The 19,394-nt window shown below is 51.4% G+C and overlaps 7 protein-coding genes across 7 annotated transcripts; 3 read left to right on the forward strand and 4 right to left on the reverse strand.

The window, feature by feature from the left end:
* Positions 1 to 1,430: 1,430 nt before the first annotated feature.
* PMZ80_006759 (uncharacterized protein) lies at positions 1,431 to 5,048 on the reverse strand (the record flags this gene model as incomplete). The annotated part of the gene is made up of 1 exon (XM_064875170.1): positions 1,431 to 5,048. One exon carries the CDS (start codon positions 5,046 to 5,048, stop codon positions 1,431 to 1,433), a length of 3,618 nt encoding a protein of 1,205 aa, XP_064729570.1.
* A 3,659-nt stretch (positions 5,049 to 8,707) lies between these two features.
* atg6 (Vacuolar protein sorting-associated protein atg6) lies at positions 8,708 to 10,281 on the reverse strand (the record flags this gene model as incomplete). Its single annotated transcript, XM_064875171.1, has 2 exons — positions 8,708 to 10,152; positions 10,197 to 10,281. The coding sequence occupies 2 exons, from the start codon at positions 10,279 to 10,281 to the stop codon at positions 8,708 to 8,710; spliced, it is 1,530 nt and encodes a 509-aa protein (XP_064729571.1).
* A 354-nt stretch (positions 10,282 to 10,635) lies between these two features.
* Positions 10,636 to 13,113, forward strand: PMZ80_006761 (uncharacterized protein; the record flags this gene model as incomplete). Its single annotated transcript, XM_064875172.1, has 1 exon — positions 10,636 to 13,113. The coding sequence occupies one exon, from the start codon at positions 10,636 to 10,638 to the stop codon at positions 13,111 to 13,113; it is 2,478 nt and encodes an 825-aa protein (XP_064729572.1).
* Positions 13,114 to 13,319: 206 nt separating this feature from the next.
* Positions 13,320 to 14,794, reverse strand: cys12 (Cysteine synthase 2; the record flags this gene model as incomplete). Its single annotated transcript, XM_064875173.1, has 3 exons — positions 13,320 to 13,480; positions 13,591 to 14,301; positions 14,455 to 14,794. 3 exons carry the CDS (start codon positions 14,792 to 14,794, stop codon positions 13,320 to 13,322), a joined length of 1,212 nt encoding a protein of 403 aa, XP_064729573.1.
* Positions 14,795 to 15,092: 298 nt separating this feature from the next.
* PMZ80_006763 (uncharacterized protein) lies at positions 15,093 to 16,613 on the forward strand (the record flags this gene model as incomplete). Its single annotated transcript, XM_064875174.1, has 1 exon — positions 15,093 to 16,613. One exon carries the CDS (start codon positions 15,093 to 15,095, stop codon positions 16,611 to 16,613), a length of 1,521 nt encoding a protein of 506 aa, XP_064729574.1.
* A 305-nt stretch (positions 16,614 to 16,918) lies between these two features.
* On the reverse strand, positions 16,919 to 17,374 carry PMZ80_006764 (uncharacterized protein; the record flags this gene model as incomplete). The annotated part of the gene is made up of 1 exon (XM_064875175.1): positions 16,919 to 17,374. One exon carries the CDS (start codon positions 17,372 to 17,374, stop codon positions 16,919 to 16,921), a length of 456 nt encoding a protein of 151 aa, XP_064729575.1.
* Positions 17,375 to 18,181: 807 nt separating this feature from the next.
* Positions 18,182 to 19,264, forward strand: PMZ80_006765 (uncharacterized protein; the record flags this gene model as incomplete). Its single annotated transcript, XM_064875176.1, has 1 exon — positions 18,182 to 19,264. One exon carries the CDS (start codon positions 18,182 to 18,184, stop codon positions 19,262 to 19,264), a length of 1,083 nt encoding a protein of 360 aa, XP_064729576.1.
* Between the last annotated feature and the right edge of the window lie 130 nt (positions 19,265 to 19,394).

Genomic DNA, 19,394 nt, shown 5'->3' on the forward strand with positions numbered 1-19,394 from the left:
ATCGAGGTGAAGGAGTGAGCAAAAAGAACACAAGCACCAGATGGCAGAACAGAATGAATGTAAGCAATGTTGACAACGGTTAGGTATTCGAAGTGTGTAAGAAGCGAGAAGCGAAATAGAATGAATGATGAAGCCGGAAGAAATGTGTAACTTTCATGCGAGGAAGGTGCGACGGAATAAAATTGAGGGAGAGACACATCACAAGTCACTACATCTTTGCTGAGCTATGCCAGAACTTTTGGGCCGCGTATACTCGACATAAGTTCCCTGCGTAGCAACGTACAGTACTCCGGCACGAATGCGATTGTACCGAAGGAAGAACTTCGCGGTGCTCAAGTGGGAAAAGTGAAAGGAGATAACATGTCGAAGCAGGAGCTCACCAAGAATCGGTCAAGCATTTCAGCTGAAATAGGCAAAGCGTCCTTGCCTTGCATCAAGTCCATAAGGCAAGACCGCTACGGGCACAGTTAGTGCCGCACTTTTGTGCTGACTTTTGTCATCCTAGGATGTCACGAGTCTCGAGTACAAGCGGGGATGAGGATTGGGACTGATCACAGTCGTGACTCTCGAGAACTTCCTTCTCGAAGGTGTGGATACGTGTATTGTATCGCCCGCGACTGTGGGTGGTAGCGCAGGTGGGCTGTGGATGGCATGTACTCAGTACACAATCGCACAAGCTCAGGACAAGCCTCTTTCCGTGCTACATGGGTTAGGGTTCACTACGATTGGCCCGAGATTCAAAGTCGCGCTTGCTGCCTCACTTTCAGTGTTCACCTTGTGGATGCGATTGCTGCCGGAAGTGGCTGCGCATGTCTTGTCTACCAAATCACAGTTCAAAGACACACACCGGGATCGGTTCTGCAAGAGTGCCTCGCAGGATACCTGTCCCTATGATGCATAGCCTTGTTGCATTACGCGAAGAGGCATAGCAAGCATCTTACTTGCATCGGGGAGCTTGGAATGTCAAGGTCTGGGCACTTTGGTCGAACAACTGAATGAGTCATGCGTTTGCGAAAGGCCTGCATCGCCAAATGCAGTATGCGTAGAAAAGCAAGCACGCTGTCCGCCCGTGAGCGACACTGCAACGTGAAGACCGATTGACATGAGCACTGTTGCCTGATCTCCAGTTAACGGCTCATGGAAACGAGTCGTGGGCGCCGTAGACTGAGACGTGAACCGACCCACGATTGGAACATCCTCGCCCATATTTATGCAAGACACGAGAACAACACTATCCCAAAACACCGCTGTAGCTCCGTGTGTATATACCATCAAGATAAATCGCGGGGTATCTTCCGAGTAGTAGCCAGAAGGTAACGCCAAAACAATGCCTCAAAACGCCGATATTCGAATTACCTCCTCTTACAATGTCAAATCTTCATCATCATATCCGTGATTCATATTGGCAGCCAAGCAGATCATTCGGAGGCTCATTGCTGCTGCCACTGCTGCCGACGTGCATATGGGTATCCATGGTCGTCCATTGACTGCGTCGTAACAGGCGTCTGAAAATGCTGTCCGTTCATCAAATGATTCGGATCCATCATCCCATTCACGTTCATTATGTTCGGATGCTGATACTGCACAAATTGCTGCTCTGCGCTGGAGTAGTACTGGTGCGCACCATATGTGTCGTGCATGCCATTATTCAGATAGCCCATATCCGGCGCTGTGGTACGTGGTATGGCCTCTGCAGCGCTTAGTAGGCTGTTCTGAGGATACATCGCATGTTGATCGTTATAGCTCGCATACTGGTTACTGTCAAACCCTGGTTGCATAGCAAATGCAGTGTTGCCAGCCACCGGACCGGTGGCATAAGAGGTGGACGCCAGCGACGGTTGTTGGATGCCACCAGGACTATACCCCGGCCTAAGATAATTGCCTTGACTAGGCACACTCCCTGGTTGTGTTTGCATAAATGCTGGCGAGTGTCCCGCTGAAGGCGTTTGGAAATTGGACGCAGCACTTTGCGTAAATGGCGATAAAGGGTGAGAACTCAAGTCGGTGATTAAGCCCTGGCCCGCTCCGTAAAACGGTGGAGTCCTTTGCATCGGCTCGATAGGGCTGATGATTGTATCCTTTGTGACGTTCCGTTTCTCAGCAAGCTCGAGCACTGGCATGGCGATCTGCTCCATGTGCTTGCCAACGTGAACACTGAGCTTTTTCCATGAAGCACAGATGTTGCCACAGAACTTGCATGGCTCATGTTTCGCGTCAGTGGCATTATCGTGTCGACAGCGATCAACCAGATTCCAGAATTCTTGTTCTTCTGCATTGAACGCATTGGCTGCACTTTTACCTTTGCCCTTGACGTTGGCATTGCCTCTACCCTTGAGCTTAGGCTCTTTGCGCTTGTGTTCGCGCACGAGATGTTGGACAAAGTTGTCCTTCCGGTAGCACACGTGCGTGCATTCACTCACATTGCACTTCCACCATTCAAGATGACGATGCCTTTCGTTCTCGTGACGTACCCAATCTGCCTTTCGCTTGAATGACTTGGGCTCTGGACAACTGGGAAACGTACAAGTGAAAGGCTGAACATCTTCGTGGACGTGCTTCGTCCAGTCCGAGGGCTTCTGGAAGGTCTTCACTTGGAAGCACAGTGGGCACTCGAACCTAGCAGGCAGCTTCTTCGTTGGTGGTAAGGGTATACCATCGGGAAATGCCGCGGGCGTGACGATACCGTCGAACGCAGAATCCTCGTTGTCACTGTCTGCGCCTGGTGCGACTTTGAATGTCGAAGAGCTGCTAGTATCCCGCCCGCCGGATCGAGCCGGCAAGATCTCTGCTTCCCCATCTAAAGCAGGGCAGAGATGTGGACCGGATGTGCACTTGCCCTCTGTGACGGCAGCAAGATGATCGACTTTGCTCTTCACAAGTCGTTTGTACCTTTTGACTTGATCATGAGCTATGCGTTCCACAAGATATGGCGCCAGGTCTGGATTGAGTTCCGTGACCTGCACTTTGAAGCCTTCGAAATTTGGCATCACATTTGCAGGTCGAGGAGAAAGCGGCATTCGAATAGGGGATCGAATTTGCATAATCCTATCTGGAGCGGCACTGATCGGTGTAGTCTGGTAGGAGATTGGGCTAGGACCGTCCTGAGCTGGAGATGGTATGGGAGCAGGTGGGCCGCCTAGCTGGGCCATCATCGATGTAACTCCTGTCGGGCTTTTGGGTGACTTGTTGACGTCGCTCTTACTACGAACGCGTCTAATCGTCCTTCTGATGAAGCCTTCATGTTGGGATTCTGTCTCGATGTTGAGACTGTTCGAGCTGGCACCAACAGCAGCCAGGTTGTTTGTTGCCTCCTTGAGAGCGGCAGTGATTGAAGGTGACTTCGGCTTTGAGTATGAATTGCTGTGTAGCTGGTGCTGGGACTCGAATGAGCTACGCTGCTCAATTGGTTCAGGAGATTGCACTTTCTCTAGCTCATGCCCGTGCATCTGAAACTGTTGTGAACGACTGTTGCTGCGCTTGAGGTATTGTTCTTTGGCCTTCGCCTTCATTTCTTGGACAATGCTAATCCCTCTTTCACGCATTCGAGTCTTCGTTAACGACAGATGGCGAGTCTTGTTGTCGCCGGTGATTGAGTCCATGTCACCGTCGCTGAGTCTACGACGACCAGTGCCCCAAGTCGCAGCACGTGAAGCAGTTTCCGATTCTTTCGCTCGCTGAGCAAATTTGTACATGGCTGCATTCGACGTATCTGGCTGATATCGAGTGCTATCGTCTGGCAGGTGAGTAGGAAACGAATCCTGCCACGGCCGTCGTCTAAAGAATTGTTTGGGCAATGGCTCACTCTGATCAGTCTGCTCATCCGGCGCTACATCGCTGTCTCGCCTTGGAGGCATATCTGCTGGGTGAGTCTCGGGGTGATCTTCCGGGTCGAGTGAATACTGCGACCCTTCGTCGGAAGAATAGTAATAGCCGCTGCGTTCGTCGATGTCGAGCCCCGGACCAGGATGTGGGTGGCTCATCAGGATAGGCTGCTGGCCAGCAGCGGGTCTTGCGCCAGTGCTTCTCGATCTGACCCGATCAGGACGAGCTTGGCCGCGAGTATGACGCGCAGAGGATGGATCGAGTGAAGTGTTCTCCAGCCAATGCTCAACCTCAGTAACAGCATTGTCCAACTCTTGCTGGCGTTCCACGTCATCGAAGCTTTGGATCTCTTCAGTGCCTCGTTGAGAAGGCGCAACGCCTGCTCTCCCTTCTTCTTCGACCTCCCACCCTACCACTAGATCATGACTCGGAGGCATAAGGAGAGAAGACTGCTGCTCATCGTCCACGTCTGGGAAGTATTCGCCTTGAGACAAGTTGGAGGCACTTCGCTTCTTAGTGACCCTGGAACCGCCAAAGTCCGACGACCTAGCGGGAGAATCGCCCCGAGTATGGCTCGATATCTGGATGACAGGGCTTGCAACTTGTGCAGATGGTTGGATAGGAGTATGCATGTAGTAGCCCGAGGATTGTGGTTGGGACATCTGGACGTCAAAGTCAAGTGGTCGCTTAAAGTGATGCGGGGAGGACATGGGACTGGTGAACAATGTGCTGTTCTGAGAGGGCTTCTTGTAGTGTCCTGTTGAAGCTTCAGGTGTAGAAATATTGGTAGACTGCGGGCTTGGAAGCGAGGTCCTGTGCGACGCCAGTCCCGCAGAACGGGGTTGCTCTTCTAACGAGTAGTCCGTGACACCGTTGTAGACTGCGCTATCATGCGTCACCTCTTCAGCAGCATTCTCATGGTAGTTCTCTTGCCAAAGCAAATCCTCAATCTCTGGGGTCCGAAAGGTAGTCTCGTCGGCGGACTCGATAGGTGTAGGATGGTCGAAATCGAAGGATGAGCCAGCCGAGAAGGTGGGTAACGTATCGTGAGAGTAGTCCGAGGTATTGAGAGAGTCAACCCGTTGCACTGGCTGAGGCTTCCCTGCACTATTGGTCTTCGCGCCAAAGTGGTTGCGTCCTATGTGGTGCTGTTGTTCACCACTTTGATGGAGGGTGTCGGGCCAGGCGGTTGTATTGTATGTCGGAACAGACGTAACGTTCGACATCCTTCGAGTAATGTCGAGTCCAACAGAGTCTCAACGACCCGCCGACATAAGTCGAGTATATACGACAAATGAGGCTAGCACCAGGACCAGGTACTTGGAGGGCTAGATAGATCTACTGCAGCATATGACCCTATGATGCAAAGGCACAGCTGATCGGGAGCCTACTGTACCTGCCGTTGCAACGACTGGCCTAGTGCTTCTCACGGAACTTTGGGGCTCAATGGGTGCTCTGGCTCTTTCTATTGATTGTGCCGGTCAATATTATGGCCGGCTCGATAACGCGCTTTGTGAGTCGCAAGGGTAAGGTATCAAGAACACATGCTTGTAGGTGAAGAACCAGTGGCTGTGAAATGTGGCAGTGGGAAGGAACGTGAAAGTAATGCCAGGTACGGAAGCCGCCCGCGAGGTGCTAGCATGGGATTGTATGCGGGTAGCACAAGAGACCGCAAGCCGATAGTTTGAGATTTGACGGTGGATGACAGGTATGCAGATGGTTGAGGCTGGAGAGTCTAGTGCTGTATGAACACCTCGAGGCAGAATCAACGAGTGAGGGTGAAGTGAGCCCAAGCAGCTGCGAGCGCAAACATGCGACACCAGAGTTCAACTTTAACTGAAGCGCACTGCAAGAACAAGTGGATCGGCGCTAAATGGCAGGTTCTGAGCGAGGTTTATCCATCCGCCTACCTACCTAGCTTTGGCTTTTGGTTCAGCAGTGATTGTGGTGCAAGTATGCATCGTCTGTCGGAGCATGAACAACAGTTGCCCTTGCATGACACTGCGCCTCTGACGAGACTCTTTGACGGGATTTGGCAGATGTGACGATGTTTGATGGTGGTGGTGGTAGTGTTTTGGCAGGAAGCATTGCTCCGCCGAAACTGCAGTGCCCGTACAAAACACCGAAGTGGGGTGGGACTTCTGCATGGAGAATTGATCCATCTAAGCTTTCGAGCTCGTGGAATTAGGTCATCGCATGCGGTGCATTCATGCGATGGTGTGCCAGCTTGCCAATGCCACAATGCATTGTATTCTGTCTGCTCTGTGAAAGACACTACGTCTCGACTTGTCTTGTTCGTGTTTCTCAGATATCGCAATTGAGGTTCGACAACCAGCCAAGAGCGCTTGAGAGAGCCAGCGTTTTGACATCTCCACCTGCTGCTATTTCCGAGTCAGCCTTGAGGCCGCACTAGGACGTATCGAGGCAATGATAAGCGTTGCAGTACAATGTCTGATGCAAGGCTTCCTTCAGTGACCGGCCCGGACTGCTTCAAACTCTGTGACTTACGCTCTGGTGCGCTGGTTTGGAAGTGCATGCGATAAAGTATGCACCGCACTATCCTGTTTCATCCCCGACATCATCATGAGTTAAGTATGTAAATTGAAGCAAGTAGCTCTATGTCATGTAACTCCCATCCGTCATGCAAGCATTTAACCTATCAGTATCCTCCAACACCATCGCTAATCCACCTCAAACCTTGAATACAACGAACTTTTGTTACCTCCCTAGTCCCAATCAATGGAGGCGCTAGAGCTTCTAGAAAATTCCCTCATCAGATCATGACAACATGCTGTGTGCGAAAAGTAAGGCGACGAGCAAGATCCCCGAGCTGCTTGTGGTAGCAAGCTTCGATGTTCCGCTCGTACTTGCAACCTTGGAGACAGATTGGATTTGCGTATTGGCAAAGCTCTCTCCGCATCCCGTGTTGACTCGTGTGGCGCATCCGAGATAAGTCTCCGACAGTGGTTGTTCCTGTTTTTCAGCATAACCAGCAAAGATATCCATCGTCTGCTTGAGGCATGTTGTACATTGCGGCTCTGATGTTTGCGGCAACGCCAATCCTACACCAGTGTAGTAAGGATATGAATCATCTGCGCTGCTGGACTCCATCGCTTCCACGAAGCAGTATTTTTCTGTTGATGCATCTTTCAGGCAAGTCGCTTGATAGAGTGGCTCGTAGGCTTTCAGACCCGCGTAAGCTTGCATCACGAGTGGGTTCTCGCGCTGGTAATCATCTTGGCAGTTGCCTTGCGCTATGAGATTGTCTGCGAATTTGTCCATCAGAGGCGAGCAAACGGCGAGGGAAGCGGCACATGAGGTGTCCAGTGTTTGCTCTAGCAGACTCGTTGACCGCACGGCCTGGAAAAATGACATCGAGTTCTGCAGCAGCAATGAAACCGGTAGACATGACAGAAAAGTACTGTCAGCCAGAAATTCGGTGAAATAATCCGGGCATGCTGTGTCTGTAAAGTTGCTGCCTAGAGAAGTATCAAAAGGTAACGGTAGGCCTGTATCAGTGTCCAGAATTACGGTTGATGTGGTTGATGAGTCTGACTCGTTCGGGGAGCTTTGGCGTTTGTCGAGTGTCCGTACGTGTAAGCCGTCCAGCACCACTATGTTCCGCGTCGCCAACTCTTTGTAGTATGAAGTGTTTGACACATCAACGTGTATCATGTCATAAGCACTGCATGCTTGAACAAGTGCTGTCAGGCCCACCAGACGTAGACCACTCCACGATGACTGCCTTGACCTTATCTCTCCCACAGTCCGTTCCATCAGTTGTACGGTGGTAGTTCCACAAGCGTGTCTTCGCAATCGTGCTTGGAGTATCGTATACGCCACGTGCTCTGGAACTGGGGATAGGCCGGTCGCGGGCGGATCCAATGGTGATTCCTGCCTTGAGGATGGACTGCTATGCGCAACACTGCTGATCGGTATCGTGGTTGATGATGATCCCGACGATCTTCTGTTCGGGTTCCTGGAGATGCGCAGCGGCCGTGTATATACCTGGTCAACGATGAAATTTGGGCAATAACAACCAATTCATCAAGAGCACGCTGGAAATCAAGGCGATTTCAGCACCAGCGAATCTGTGCTTGTTGCCTTCATATGAGACATCAACCATAGCTTGCTCGTTTGCTGTAGACGGCGCTCATGACTAGGGCTACAAGAATCCAGAAGCGTCTGAGTGGACGAGCGCAAACGAATCGCAGTATCCCGTTTGATGGGTAGCTTGACGTGGCAGGGGTGAACGGCGCTCATCGCGTGCTGTGGCTTGAAGGCCTTCTCAACGACCAGCCAAATCCGTCAGATGTTGCTTTCTTTCGACACCCTCCAAGCCTCGGCCACTGACCTTATGGCACTAAGACTCACCGAGATGAGCTTGGGTCGCGTCTATTCCATTAGCGTAACCATTGAGGCTTAGATTCTTGGATCTCAAAGCTTGTGCCGCTGATGTTCGTGCTTAGCAATATGAGACAAGAGTAGCGAATACACAAGAACCAGTGCTGCTTACTTCGGTGGCTTGGAGTTAGCATGGTCAAGGCTTGAGGCGTCGATAGTAGTGTTGACTTTGTGGTCCTCAAGGTGGAGTAAGAAAATAGGGGAGATAACTGTGCAATGATTGGTGCCATGCGTATGATTCGATCTCCGTTACCGCCAAGAATTACCGAATCGAGATCTTCAATTCGTCGAAAATTCATAAGGAGTAAATTGCTTCAGAGGCATCAGGATATATTGGCTTGGTCTTGTCCAGTCGTCGACGGATTCAATTCGAGATATTCGTGTTGCTGACCACCATTTGCCATGGAGCAGGTAGAACCAACAACATTCAATCAGACGGCTTACTCGAACCGTCCTGAACACGACATTTCCTTGCTGAACTTCATGAATGACTGGGCTTGGAACTGTCGAGATTGCTGACGTGGGCGAGCAGATACTTGCAGCATGTCAGCACGTATTTGCAAGCCTTTGTGAAGTTCTCATCTGGGGCAACTCCAAGGCCTAATCTGATGGACACTGCTTGATCAGGACTGCCGTCACGACTCCAAATCTTGTCTCCTTCGATGGCATAAGGTAGCCTTAGAGGTTGAGCAGTACTAGTGTTGGTTGCAGCGGAAGGTGTTCTTGACAACGAAGGCCTTGTGCCCTCTCTGGATGTACTCGAGGTCCGCTCCACATGTTTCCCAAGCTGGTTCAAACAGTCCAAAAAAGCCTCCATACCCTGATCAAACCTGCGAGAATGTATGAGTCTTTCCATAGTACCACCACTGCTGTACAGTTCGAGGACCGTGGTCTTGGTAGGCACAGCTGAGTTTGTCCGTGAAGCAGGAGTGCGCGTGGCATCATGTGGTTGCTGTGGGTACTCAAGCTTCTCAATGCGAGAAGTGCTGCCTAAGGGACGAAGCCTGTAGCCTTGGAAGGAGAAGCTCAACCTTTCTGCAAGAGTTTGGAGCAATAAGAGAGTCTGACCCCATGCGGCGTTGATCTCGGCCCATTGAACCTCATTACTCTGTAGACGGCCCAGTCGAAGACCGTTGATTGTACCGTAAGTGCCATCATGACTGATGTAGAAAGTGTCATTGTAGACATTTGTTCTTTGCAGTCTCTCAAAGTGTTTCTGGTCATGGGCATATTTCTGCTGGAGGGATGCAAGCTCTGTTTCTAGCTCATGTTGTTTCTCGTCGAAGGCGTTACGAGAGAGCCAAAATTGTTGCTCCTCCTTCTCTAGCTGCTTGTTCTCTTCCTCAAGGTCAGCCAACTCGTTCTCGAGCTGCCTTTTCTGCTCCTCGACTTGCAGCAGCTCTGAAAAAGCTGTTTCCTCGTCTTTCTGCAGCTGTTCCAATTCCTTGTCAATACTCTCTTTCTCGCCTTTGTGCTTAGTAGCAGCTTGTTGTAGCTGTTTGAGGAAGGAGGCATAGGCATCACGCTCTCGTGTTGCTGTTGCCAGCTTCGTGTTCAGAGAGGTCAATAGCATAGAGGAGCATTCTGTGCAGATAGGGTGGTCTATGTCGGAGTGCGCTGATAGAATGGAGAATAGCCTCTCATGCCGCTGCAGCTGCCACGACAGAGGTGCATCCTTTTCGTCGGACGGCTTATTCTTGTGATCGGAGGACTTAGTGTTCGGGTCTGGAGGTGGAGGGACTATTTGAGACTGTGTAATTTCTATGAAGGACATTCCAGGATTGCTATCCCGCGGTGGAGGGATGGTTCTCCTGTACAAGGGCGATTGAGGTTGTCGTGTGGCTCGCTCATATCGTTCTTTTCTCTCCTGCGGAAAATTCACATCTTGAACTTGTGGCGCGGTTCCTCCGTCCTTGCTTGTTGACCCTGACTCATGAGCGACTATTATCGATCTTGACGGTTGGACTTACCTACAAGAAGGTCGAGGGCAGCAGGATTCAGATCATCGAGGGTGCTGTCCGCCTTCAACGGCGTACGGCACTTTTGACAATACATCTTGCCCGAGTCATCCAGCACCTACCAGTCTATTTGCACAAGCTAGAGTGTACGCAGTACGCCAGGAAAAGCAGTCAATATCTCATCGTTCGTTCGCAACTTACTGCAATACCAACGTAGAGTGCGGAAGGCACTGCATAATCTTTGTGGAGACCCTGACGCTATGCCCCGCGGCTTCCACTTTGCCTAAACACGGCCGACGCGTCGACGCGTTCTTTCCGAAATTGTCGGCTACTGCCAGCCATCGGTCGCAACCCGAACCTCGAGCGAAGTGCTATAGCTCTCTTGCCGTTCACTGAAGATGCATGTAGCATGACTATTTGGTACACTCTCCCATGACCATCAGCGCTGGATATGCCTCCACCGCGAAAGAGACCTCGTTTGCATTTTATCGGCTCCGCTTCACCCGAGCCTGACCTTGAGCTTGCTACAGCCAGGAAGCGTAACGACAATCTGCTCAAGAAATGCTGGGAGTCGGTATTCCAGAGATATGAAAGAGATTTTAGCGGCATCGGCGACGAGATCGGAATCATCAGTGGAGAGGTTGAGGTAGACAATGGTCATTTACGGTCAATGCAGAATGAAAAAGATGTCGGCGAGACACCTGACTCGCCCTCCAAGTTCGACGGCAGACGAATGTTACGGGCCATAACGGCAGCACCAACGACTTATTCTGATTCAACACCGGACGCAGATGAGGTCTTACAGAGCATCGAGACTATAGCAGATAATGCCTTGATGAGCGAATATTCTTCAGAGGACAACCTATTCGATGAACAGACTGGTGCAAAAGCTGAGGAAGACGATGAGCTGTTGCGAGACGCTCACACAGAGCGATATTACAACGAGGACTATGGCGCTGAGTCGTCAGATGACTTGTTCGACGACCACCCCGCAACACGGTCACAAAGCGTCGACTCTCTGTTCGCTCCTGGTCAGTCAGTCGAAATATCGACCTTCACAAAGCAAGAATCACCGATGCCCGAATTGAACGCTGGAACATCCCTCACTCCTGTATCCGAAAGCCAAGATCTTACTAGCATCACATTACGAGAGCAGGTCAGGAAAATATTGCAGGAGGAAAAAGAGCGAGACATCGAACTGATGGAAGAAAAGGTTGAGCCTGCTTGGAGGCTCCCTGTACAGATACCCACACGACCGTACAGCCGCCCAGTCAGTCTGAGTCTACCAAGGATAGCATCAACTGACCACAGCCCCGTTGAAACTGAGGATGAAATGGAAGGAGATCCGAACATGACTACATCAATATGGGACGCTCCGACTCGTACCCGGAGGCCCAAAAGGGCAGTGGCAGCAGAAAGGAGTCTCAAAAGAATCAGGGCTGAATCCGAGGATCCTCTACAGGAAGGCTTCTCGTCCGAGTCAGAACTGTCATCAAGCCAACCGACTGTTGGGGTTGCATCACAGCAAAACTCATCAAAGCATACCACATCTGAACCTCGATCACAGCCTTCCTCAAGACAAGCAAGTGTTGAGCATTTATCGCACTCAGCGCCAGAACGTTTTACTGTCGAACGCCTGTCACAAACCTCATCAAGGCAGCGTTCAGCAACACATTCACCGCAGCAACCACCGGCTGAACCTTCCACAATAACTCGGTATACTACACGACACTCGCTGAGGCAGACCCCATTGAAGCACAAGGCTTCGAGAACGATATTATCACCACAGCATAATGCGGCACATTCGTCATTTCGGCAGACTTCGGTCGCCGTAGATCTTCCGCCTGTGGGAACGGCGTCAATGGAGCCGTCGTACTGTCAGGGGTCGAGAAGTCCAGAAGCCACCCAACAACAACCTTCACTTGCAGCTGCTGAGACAGACGATAATGACAACCATGTACGCTATAGCCTTGACGATAAAGACGACACAGCACTACCACGAGCCTCGTCACTTGACGGTTGCAGGGATGCAGTGCACAACGGATCAGAAGCCGAGCAGGCCGAAGCTACGATCGCTGCCAATTCCACGTTACCAATCAATAAGGCTTCAGGCAGGAGGAGCATCCGACTGGATATACCTAAAATATCTCGTGTCCATCATCCCTGGGAGGTCCAGACCAGCCGGTCTGGGCGGCCAATAACTAATCTCTCAAAATCTCTTCGACGTTCGGCTGGTCGGAAACACAAGGAAGGCTCAGGCAAGTCTTCATTAGCGACTAAACATGTTTTCGCCAATGGCAGCGCCATAGCTACATTGGCAGATATCAACAACTTGGATCCAGTCCTAGCGGAGATTGAAAGAAAAAAGATCCTCAGACCAATGAGCAAAGGCCTGTGTGTATACTGCAAGGCCAACTATCAAGACGCAAACGCCGCCGGAGCACACTGGGACCGTGTCCTTGCCAACTTCGCCGCCGGGACAGCAGATGACGACGACCCACATGACATGGAGTTCCTACATTCGGTCCGCTCGAAAGTTGGGCGGCGGTCTCGGGCGCCGAAGACCCTTCTTGGAGACTTCCGCTTGATGATAGAGCTCCATGAGGGCAATGAACTGTCTTTTCAGCAGATTGCTGCTTCAAACCTGCTCTGCACTACCAAGCATGCTCCCACGTTAGCCAAGGAGTACCAGATTTATCGACAGGATCCACCAGCAGAGACTGTCAATCCTTGGACTGAAGAATTGGAGGCTAAATTATGGGAGGTAGTGGCGGAAGCTGATGAGAAGACGACCATGTCCCATATCCGTCGTCAGCTGGTAGGTAATAACATTGAGGAGATGTCAATGTTTGACCTTGGTAGTAAATTGGCGGAGAGGTTCTTGGAGGAGTACAGGTCGCGCAGTGATGCTTCTGGCGACTCATCGTAGATTTATGCGGTCTTGATGTTCCTCCATTGGGTGAGATTGACGTCAGCAATGGACAGATGTATCGCCAGCCCAATATGATGGCGCATAACATGAGGCGAACGTCCGTGATGATCGCACTTACCCAATGATCCACAGGCATCTCACACTTCCTCCGAATGAAAGCCATGATAGCCGTCTGCATGTAAGCAGACGCAGTACGTATGCTCTCAGTCCTCCATAAGTTCTTCAAACGTCATATCATCCTCCCCACCAATCTCACCAACTTGTTTCCAGAACTTGGACAGATGTCGCATTCCACTGTCACAGAGTATAGTCACAACTCTATGTCCAGGACCCAGTTCAAGAGCCGTCTTGACCGCAGCGTAGCCTGTAGCAACCTGTCAGCATATTCCTCAATTAGATACCATACCATAGCGTAGCATCGCACGCGCATCAAACACAGCGACTCCCATCTTTCAAACCACAGAATACACTCACAATTGACCCCCGAACTACTCCCCACAAAGATCCCATCCCTCTCGCACAGCCATCTTGCCATCCTCTTCGCCTGCGCGTCGGAGACTTTCACTGCATCATCAATCGCGTCACTGCCCACCTCAAAATTCCTCGTACTCCTGCTCAGCCCAATCCCCTCAACAACCGTATCGACCTGCGCCCTCCGTCTCGTCCCCTCCCTCTCCAACCCATGAAACATAACGCCATGCTTAACCTTATTATACAGCCCGCTGCCCGCTGGATCCGCAAGGACAACCCTGATATCTGGAACTTGCGACTTAAGATACATCGCACACCCGCTAATCGTCCCGCCCGTCCCCGCACCCGCAACAAACGCATCAACACCCCCACCAGCGGCACTCTGCGCGTAGATCTCAGGCCCCGTCCCCTCAAAGTGAGCGCGCCAATTCGCATCGTTCTCGAATTGGTCTGCGAATAACCCCCTACCTTTCCTATCAGTATCCGCCGTGTGTGCTGCAGCAAGGTTCCTTGCACGATTCACGAAGTGTGCTTGGTCGACGATTGGTGCGGGCGGGACACGGTCCACGATCGCGCCGAGTTTGCGGAGGAGATCGGATTTCTCGTGGGCTTGGTCGGAGGGCATGACGATGTGGGCTTTGTAGCCGCGGGCGCGGGCGAGGGTGGCGAGGGAGATGCCGGTGCTGCCGACTGTGCCTTCGTAGATTGTGTCGCCTGAGAGGGTGGGTGTTAGTGTGTTGGATGGTGATGGGATGGCAGGAGGGCACGGAGTACCTCTATGACATGTTGTCTGGTTTGCCTCAGCAGGGCCACTGCAGTGGTCCGGTCGCTCTTGCGAACAGGAATAATTGAACTAACTTGACTTACCTGAGTATGGCGTGAGAAGGCCCTCCTCCTCGGCACGGTTGATGATGCTTAGGGCGACGCGATCTTTGGGGCTGTTGCCGGCGCCGTTGAGGAATTCGCATTTGGCGAGGATGGTGCAGTTTGTTGCTTCGGAGAGGGATTTGATTACTATCAAGGGGGTGTTGCCGATCGTGGATTCGATGCCGAGGTGGTCCTTGAAGGTTGCTGCGTCCTTGCTGGTGGCTTTGCTTAATGGGTCTTCATGTGATTTTCTCAGATGAGTGCTGAGCTCGTAGATTGTGTAGGTGACGGCTATACCGCCGAGAAATGCTGCTGCTACATGGCGGATGTCGTACGGCATGCTCTTCCACCTGCACTTTACAGTCTGAACGAAGCTATCACTGATAGGGAGGTGTTAAAGCACAAGATAGCTAATTTCGCGAACGTGGTATTCGGACTCTGGATAAACTTCGGCACTACTCACTTCCCGATTTGGACAAATTGAGGCAGACCGCGATGGGTCTTTAAGCGCGTGCGGAGGTCCTCTCTGCGGTCAGTCACTCACTTCTATCGCCGACCTTCGAGTCGGTCTTTCTCTAGTGATTAGGTGGCGGGATTGCTGGTGGTGGTACTGAAGGCTTCCTTAATATCCGGCGAAGATGGACTGTCCACTAGTCAACCAGATGTTCCGACAGCTATTTGCTACGCCAGCACGAGGATGCTTGAGACAACAGCAACATGCCCAACGGACCTTCCGAAGAACACTGCGCGAACAACGGCGGCACTATGCATTGCGGAAGACGGACTCGGATGGACAAGGAGGAAGTAGCTGGCAGCAGCGACTCGATCACTTCCCCCGAGATGTATCGAAACAGCTACGGGAATATCCTCGGGTCACAGCAAGAGAGCTGAAGCACAGAAGTCAACGGCCAATGCGGGTGAAGATGACCACCAGAGAATTCATAGATGACAGTCTATACAATCCCAACTATGGCTACTTCCCCAAGAACGCAACCATCTTCAACCTGGCCGAGCCATACGACTTCACTAGCATAAAAGATGGAGCAGACTTCCAGCGGACGGTCGACCAGAGCTACCTCGACTTTGAGGATGACTTGGATGCCATACGACAAGACGACCTTCGTCAACTGTGGCATACACCTACCGAGTTGTTCAGACCATACTATGGAGAAGCAATAGCCAGATGGCTTGTTACAAATTACAAGAACACTCTCTTCCCATACCACGATCTGATCATATACGAGATCGGTGCAGGAAACGGCACGCTCATGTGCAATATCCTTGACCACATCCGCGAAACAGATATTGAAGTCTATCATCGCACCAAGTTCCGCATCATCGAGATCAGTGCTTCTCTGGCGGATATGCAGAACACCAGTCTGCGGCATAGTCCATACTTCGCAGACCACCTCGAGCACATCCACATCATCAACAAATCCATCTTCGAATGGGATACTCTCATTCCAGAACCCCACTTCTTTCTTGCCCTCGAAGTCATAGACAATTTCCCTCACGACACCCTACGCTACGATCCATACACGGAAAGGCCACTACAAGGTGGCGTGCTCATCGACGAGACCGGTGCGCTTTTCGAATACTACGAACCACACCTAGATGACCTCGTCGCTCGTTTCCTAAGGATAAGAAGAGCCGCGTCTAGGCATCAACCGCCACACACCCCAATCTCAAACAAGTTCTACCCACCCTGGCTACGGAAGCTGAGACACGAACTTCCTTTCGCGCCGAATCTCACGATCCCAGAGTACATTCCCACTCGCCTCCTCCAATTCTTCGACATCCTCAGCTCATACTTCCCACATCATCGCCTGCTACTCTCCGATTTCACACAGCTACCTACCCCTGTCCCAGGTCTGCAAGCGCCAGTCGTGCAAACGAGATATAAGCGGCAGAACGTGACCGTGACGACGCCGTTTGTGCACCAAGGATATTTTGATATCTTCTTCCCAACGGACTTCGAGTTAATGGAGGATATCTACCGGGCTGTGACAGGGAAGCTGACGCGGGTTGTGAGTCATGGAGACTTCTTGGGCTCGTGGGCTGATATTGAGGCTACAACGTTCAAAAGCGGGGAGAATCCGTTGTTAGGAACTGGACATGGTGGATGGTATGGGAATGTGGGTGTTATGACGACGGCATGAGTGGATTGTAGATAGGGGATCGCAAGCTGTACGATGGACTCTTGCCCGACTAGAGACAGGAAATTCAACGGCTTAAGCAGAAATGAAGACTGGCTAATCCACCATGACGGCGAATTGCTGCATGTTGGCAGCCACGTCCCCACTAACTGGGCGTCACACGATCACACGTCAGGCATACATCGGCAGACATTTCGGATCTTCACCCCAATCATGTGAGAAGCAGTGTATGCTAATGTCTATACCATCTGAGAGGGGACTACAACGGTTATCTTAACTGCCGTCAGGCACAGCTGCATATTACGCTTTCACACATCGACCTCATCAGCCACCTCGTCTCGCATGATGTCATCGTTTTCAGCATCGTGCTGGCGCTCGTCGTTCACATTGACCCCATCATCTACTTCAACCTGGTCCTTCTGGCCAAGGTTGTCTGCCTTCTGCTTGGTGTACACAGGTGACCTGTCAATGATAAGCACTTTCCAATCCTCATGAAAATGTGGATGCTTCGACTCAACGTGTCCCTCCAATGTCGAACCAGGACCTGGCCGACCTGGCGTTTTCTCCTTGTACCAGAACTCTTCGTCGCACAGCGCGCAAGCCCACCGCTTTCGCTTACGAGGTGGTCCGGGCACACTTTCTAGCTTCTTCTCAAGTTGATGTGGTGTAGCTGCATACTCTTCATGTTTTTGCTGGACATGAAGCCCGAAGTACCGCTTGTGCCGGTCTTGACTTATATTTAGCCCTGGAAGACTGTGATACATGAAAACAAGATTGGGGCATAAGGTACAGCCGATACGAGTGCTCGGTCGACCTTCGGCCTCTGCTATGTTTGTGGTTAGATCTACCGGCACCGCATCTGGTTGGTTACAGGGCTTAAGTAACGGACGGGATGACCTGCTGTGTGGATTGTAAGAGATCCTTGTCAACAGCTGAGCTTCCAAGAAAGGTGGGCAGGTCTTGCCACTGTGCCGTTGATCATCTGCAATCAAGGTTGTGTCCAGCGATAGACATGGCTATGGCAAATGTTTGGTTGAATCTATGAAAAAATAAGGATGCTGATTGAGAAGATAACACACCAGACTGTGAGCAATCAAAGCGCAAGAACAACAGACACCGAAGAACTTCCTTCCGGAAGAGACTCTGCTTGCCCAACATGGGAGGTATCACATGGCGTACAGGAGCTGTTACTGAAACCTTCACTCCAGATCGGGGCTCATTCGTCACGCCAGGTCCGCCAAAGTACAGCAGGGAAGCAGAAGACAAATACCACCACAAACGAACAGGGCGCTGGAGCATGAGGTCAGCGGTGTGAGCTTTGCTTGCTTGACTGTCGCGTGCCACCTGATTCTGCTTGTGAATCGCAGCTTGTTGGACATCCTCAGCACATCGAGCTAACGCCGTGCTCGCCGGCTTGAGGTTTGGTCCTGGTAAACACCATTCCACCATCAAGATGCTGGCAAATTGCAAGCAATGAACATAAACGCTATCTCTCTCTCTGAACAGTATTGGGAATCACCATATGCCTCCAATCTTCTTCCTGCGACCTCTAGATGGAAACAATCCCTGTTATGTCTTATAACGACGCTATCGTCAACATTAAGTTCGATCATCCGGACATTCAGGCTATCCACGATTATCACTGGAAGCGAGAAGGTGTTCTTCGGGATGATCTTATGGTTATGTACCAGATGATGCTCGATATTGGAATTTTTGAAACTGACAAGGAGTACTTTGCAAAGCGCTCAGGTAATGGTGACGACTCAACACCTTCAGCAACATCGGAAGAGCCTACAGAATCTGCAGAGCGAACTTCTCCAGCACAATCAGAACAGCCAACTCAGTCAGCCGAGCAAGAGACTTTCATCTGGCCAGAGGAACAAGAGGAACTTGGTGAGCACCTCAAGTCTCAGCAACATAGTCTCCTCAACATTCACCTTGAGACCGTCGACCCAGCAATCCCACCAGATGCACCTTATCCGTTGTTTGGTGAGCCACCAGGACCTGATACCACGTCAATGGAGAGCACGCCTCAGCTCCACCCCCGCATCGATTCGCGAAGTTCCACCATAGTGGGCAGTCCAGCCCCCACAGGCCCTACTTACATTGACAGCCCTGACACACCTGCTTTAGTCAACCGCGATGACTGTGGTACAATGGAGGACGCACGAAGCCCGACGGTAAGCGCAGGGACTTCCTCCTCACATACTATCCAGAACGATCCACCTATGTCCAGCGTGCGCAGCGCACCAAGCGTACATAGCGTACCGATTGCCCTTTCGACGTCGACTACTAAAGCCCCTGTCATCGCCTTACCCAGGCAAAACCTGCCAGCGCCAGCAGCAGACCCAGCACAGCCCACCTCAATTCGTACGAATCCTCCATCTACCCAACCACCACCATTCATTCCTACCATCGACATCACCACTGTCACCCGCACAGAGCTCATTCGTGCTCATGGCATCATTGAGCATTACGCACATGAATTGATCAGGACAGGCAGAATCACCCGAGACAGGCGCGCAAACTCCGATACGTTGCGGCGACTTCTGGCGGATGTCGCGTTCAGTGGCCAGCTGACGCATGAAATGTTGAGGTCGGTCCTTATTGCAGGAAGTGTTACGGGTTTAAGGCGATTGGAGAGGAGGTGGTAGGGAGATCGGAGAGTTGGACGAGATGCTGAAGGGCGATGGAAGCTGGATCAAGTGGTTGCTGTGAATCTGCGAGTGGTGTTGATTTAGATCCTAGGCTGAGTGCCTTTAGGGTGATCCACCAACACACTCC

This window comes from Knufia obscura (genome assembly GCF_036327395.1).
Source record: "Knufia obscura strain CCFEE 5817 isolate CBS 148926 chromosome Unknown scaffold_7, whole genome shotgun sequence".
NCBI classification, from domain to species: domain Eukaryota; kingdom Fungi; phylum Ascomycota; class Eurotiomycetes; order Chaetothyriales; family Trichomeriaceae; genus Knufia; species Knufia obscura.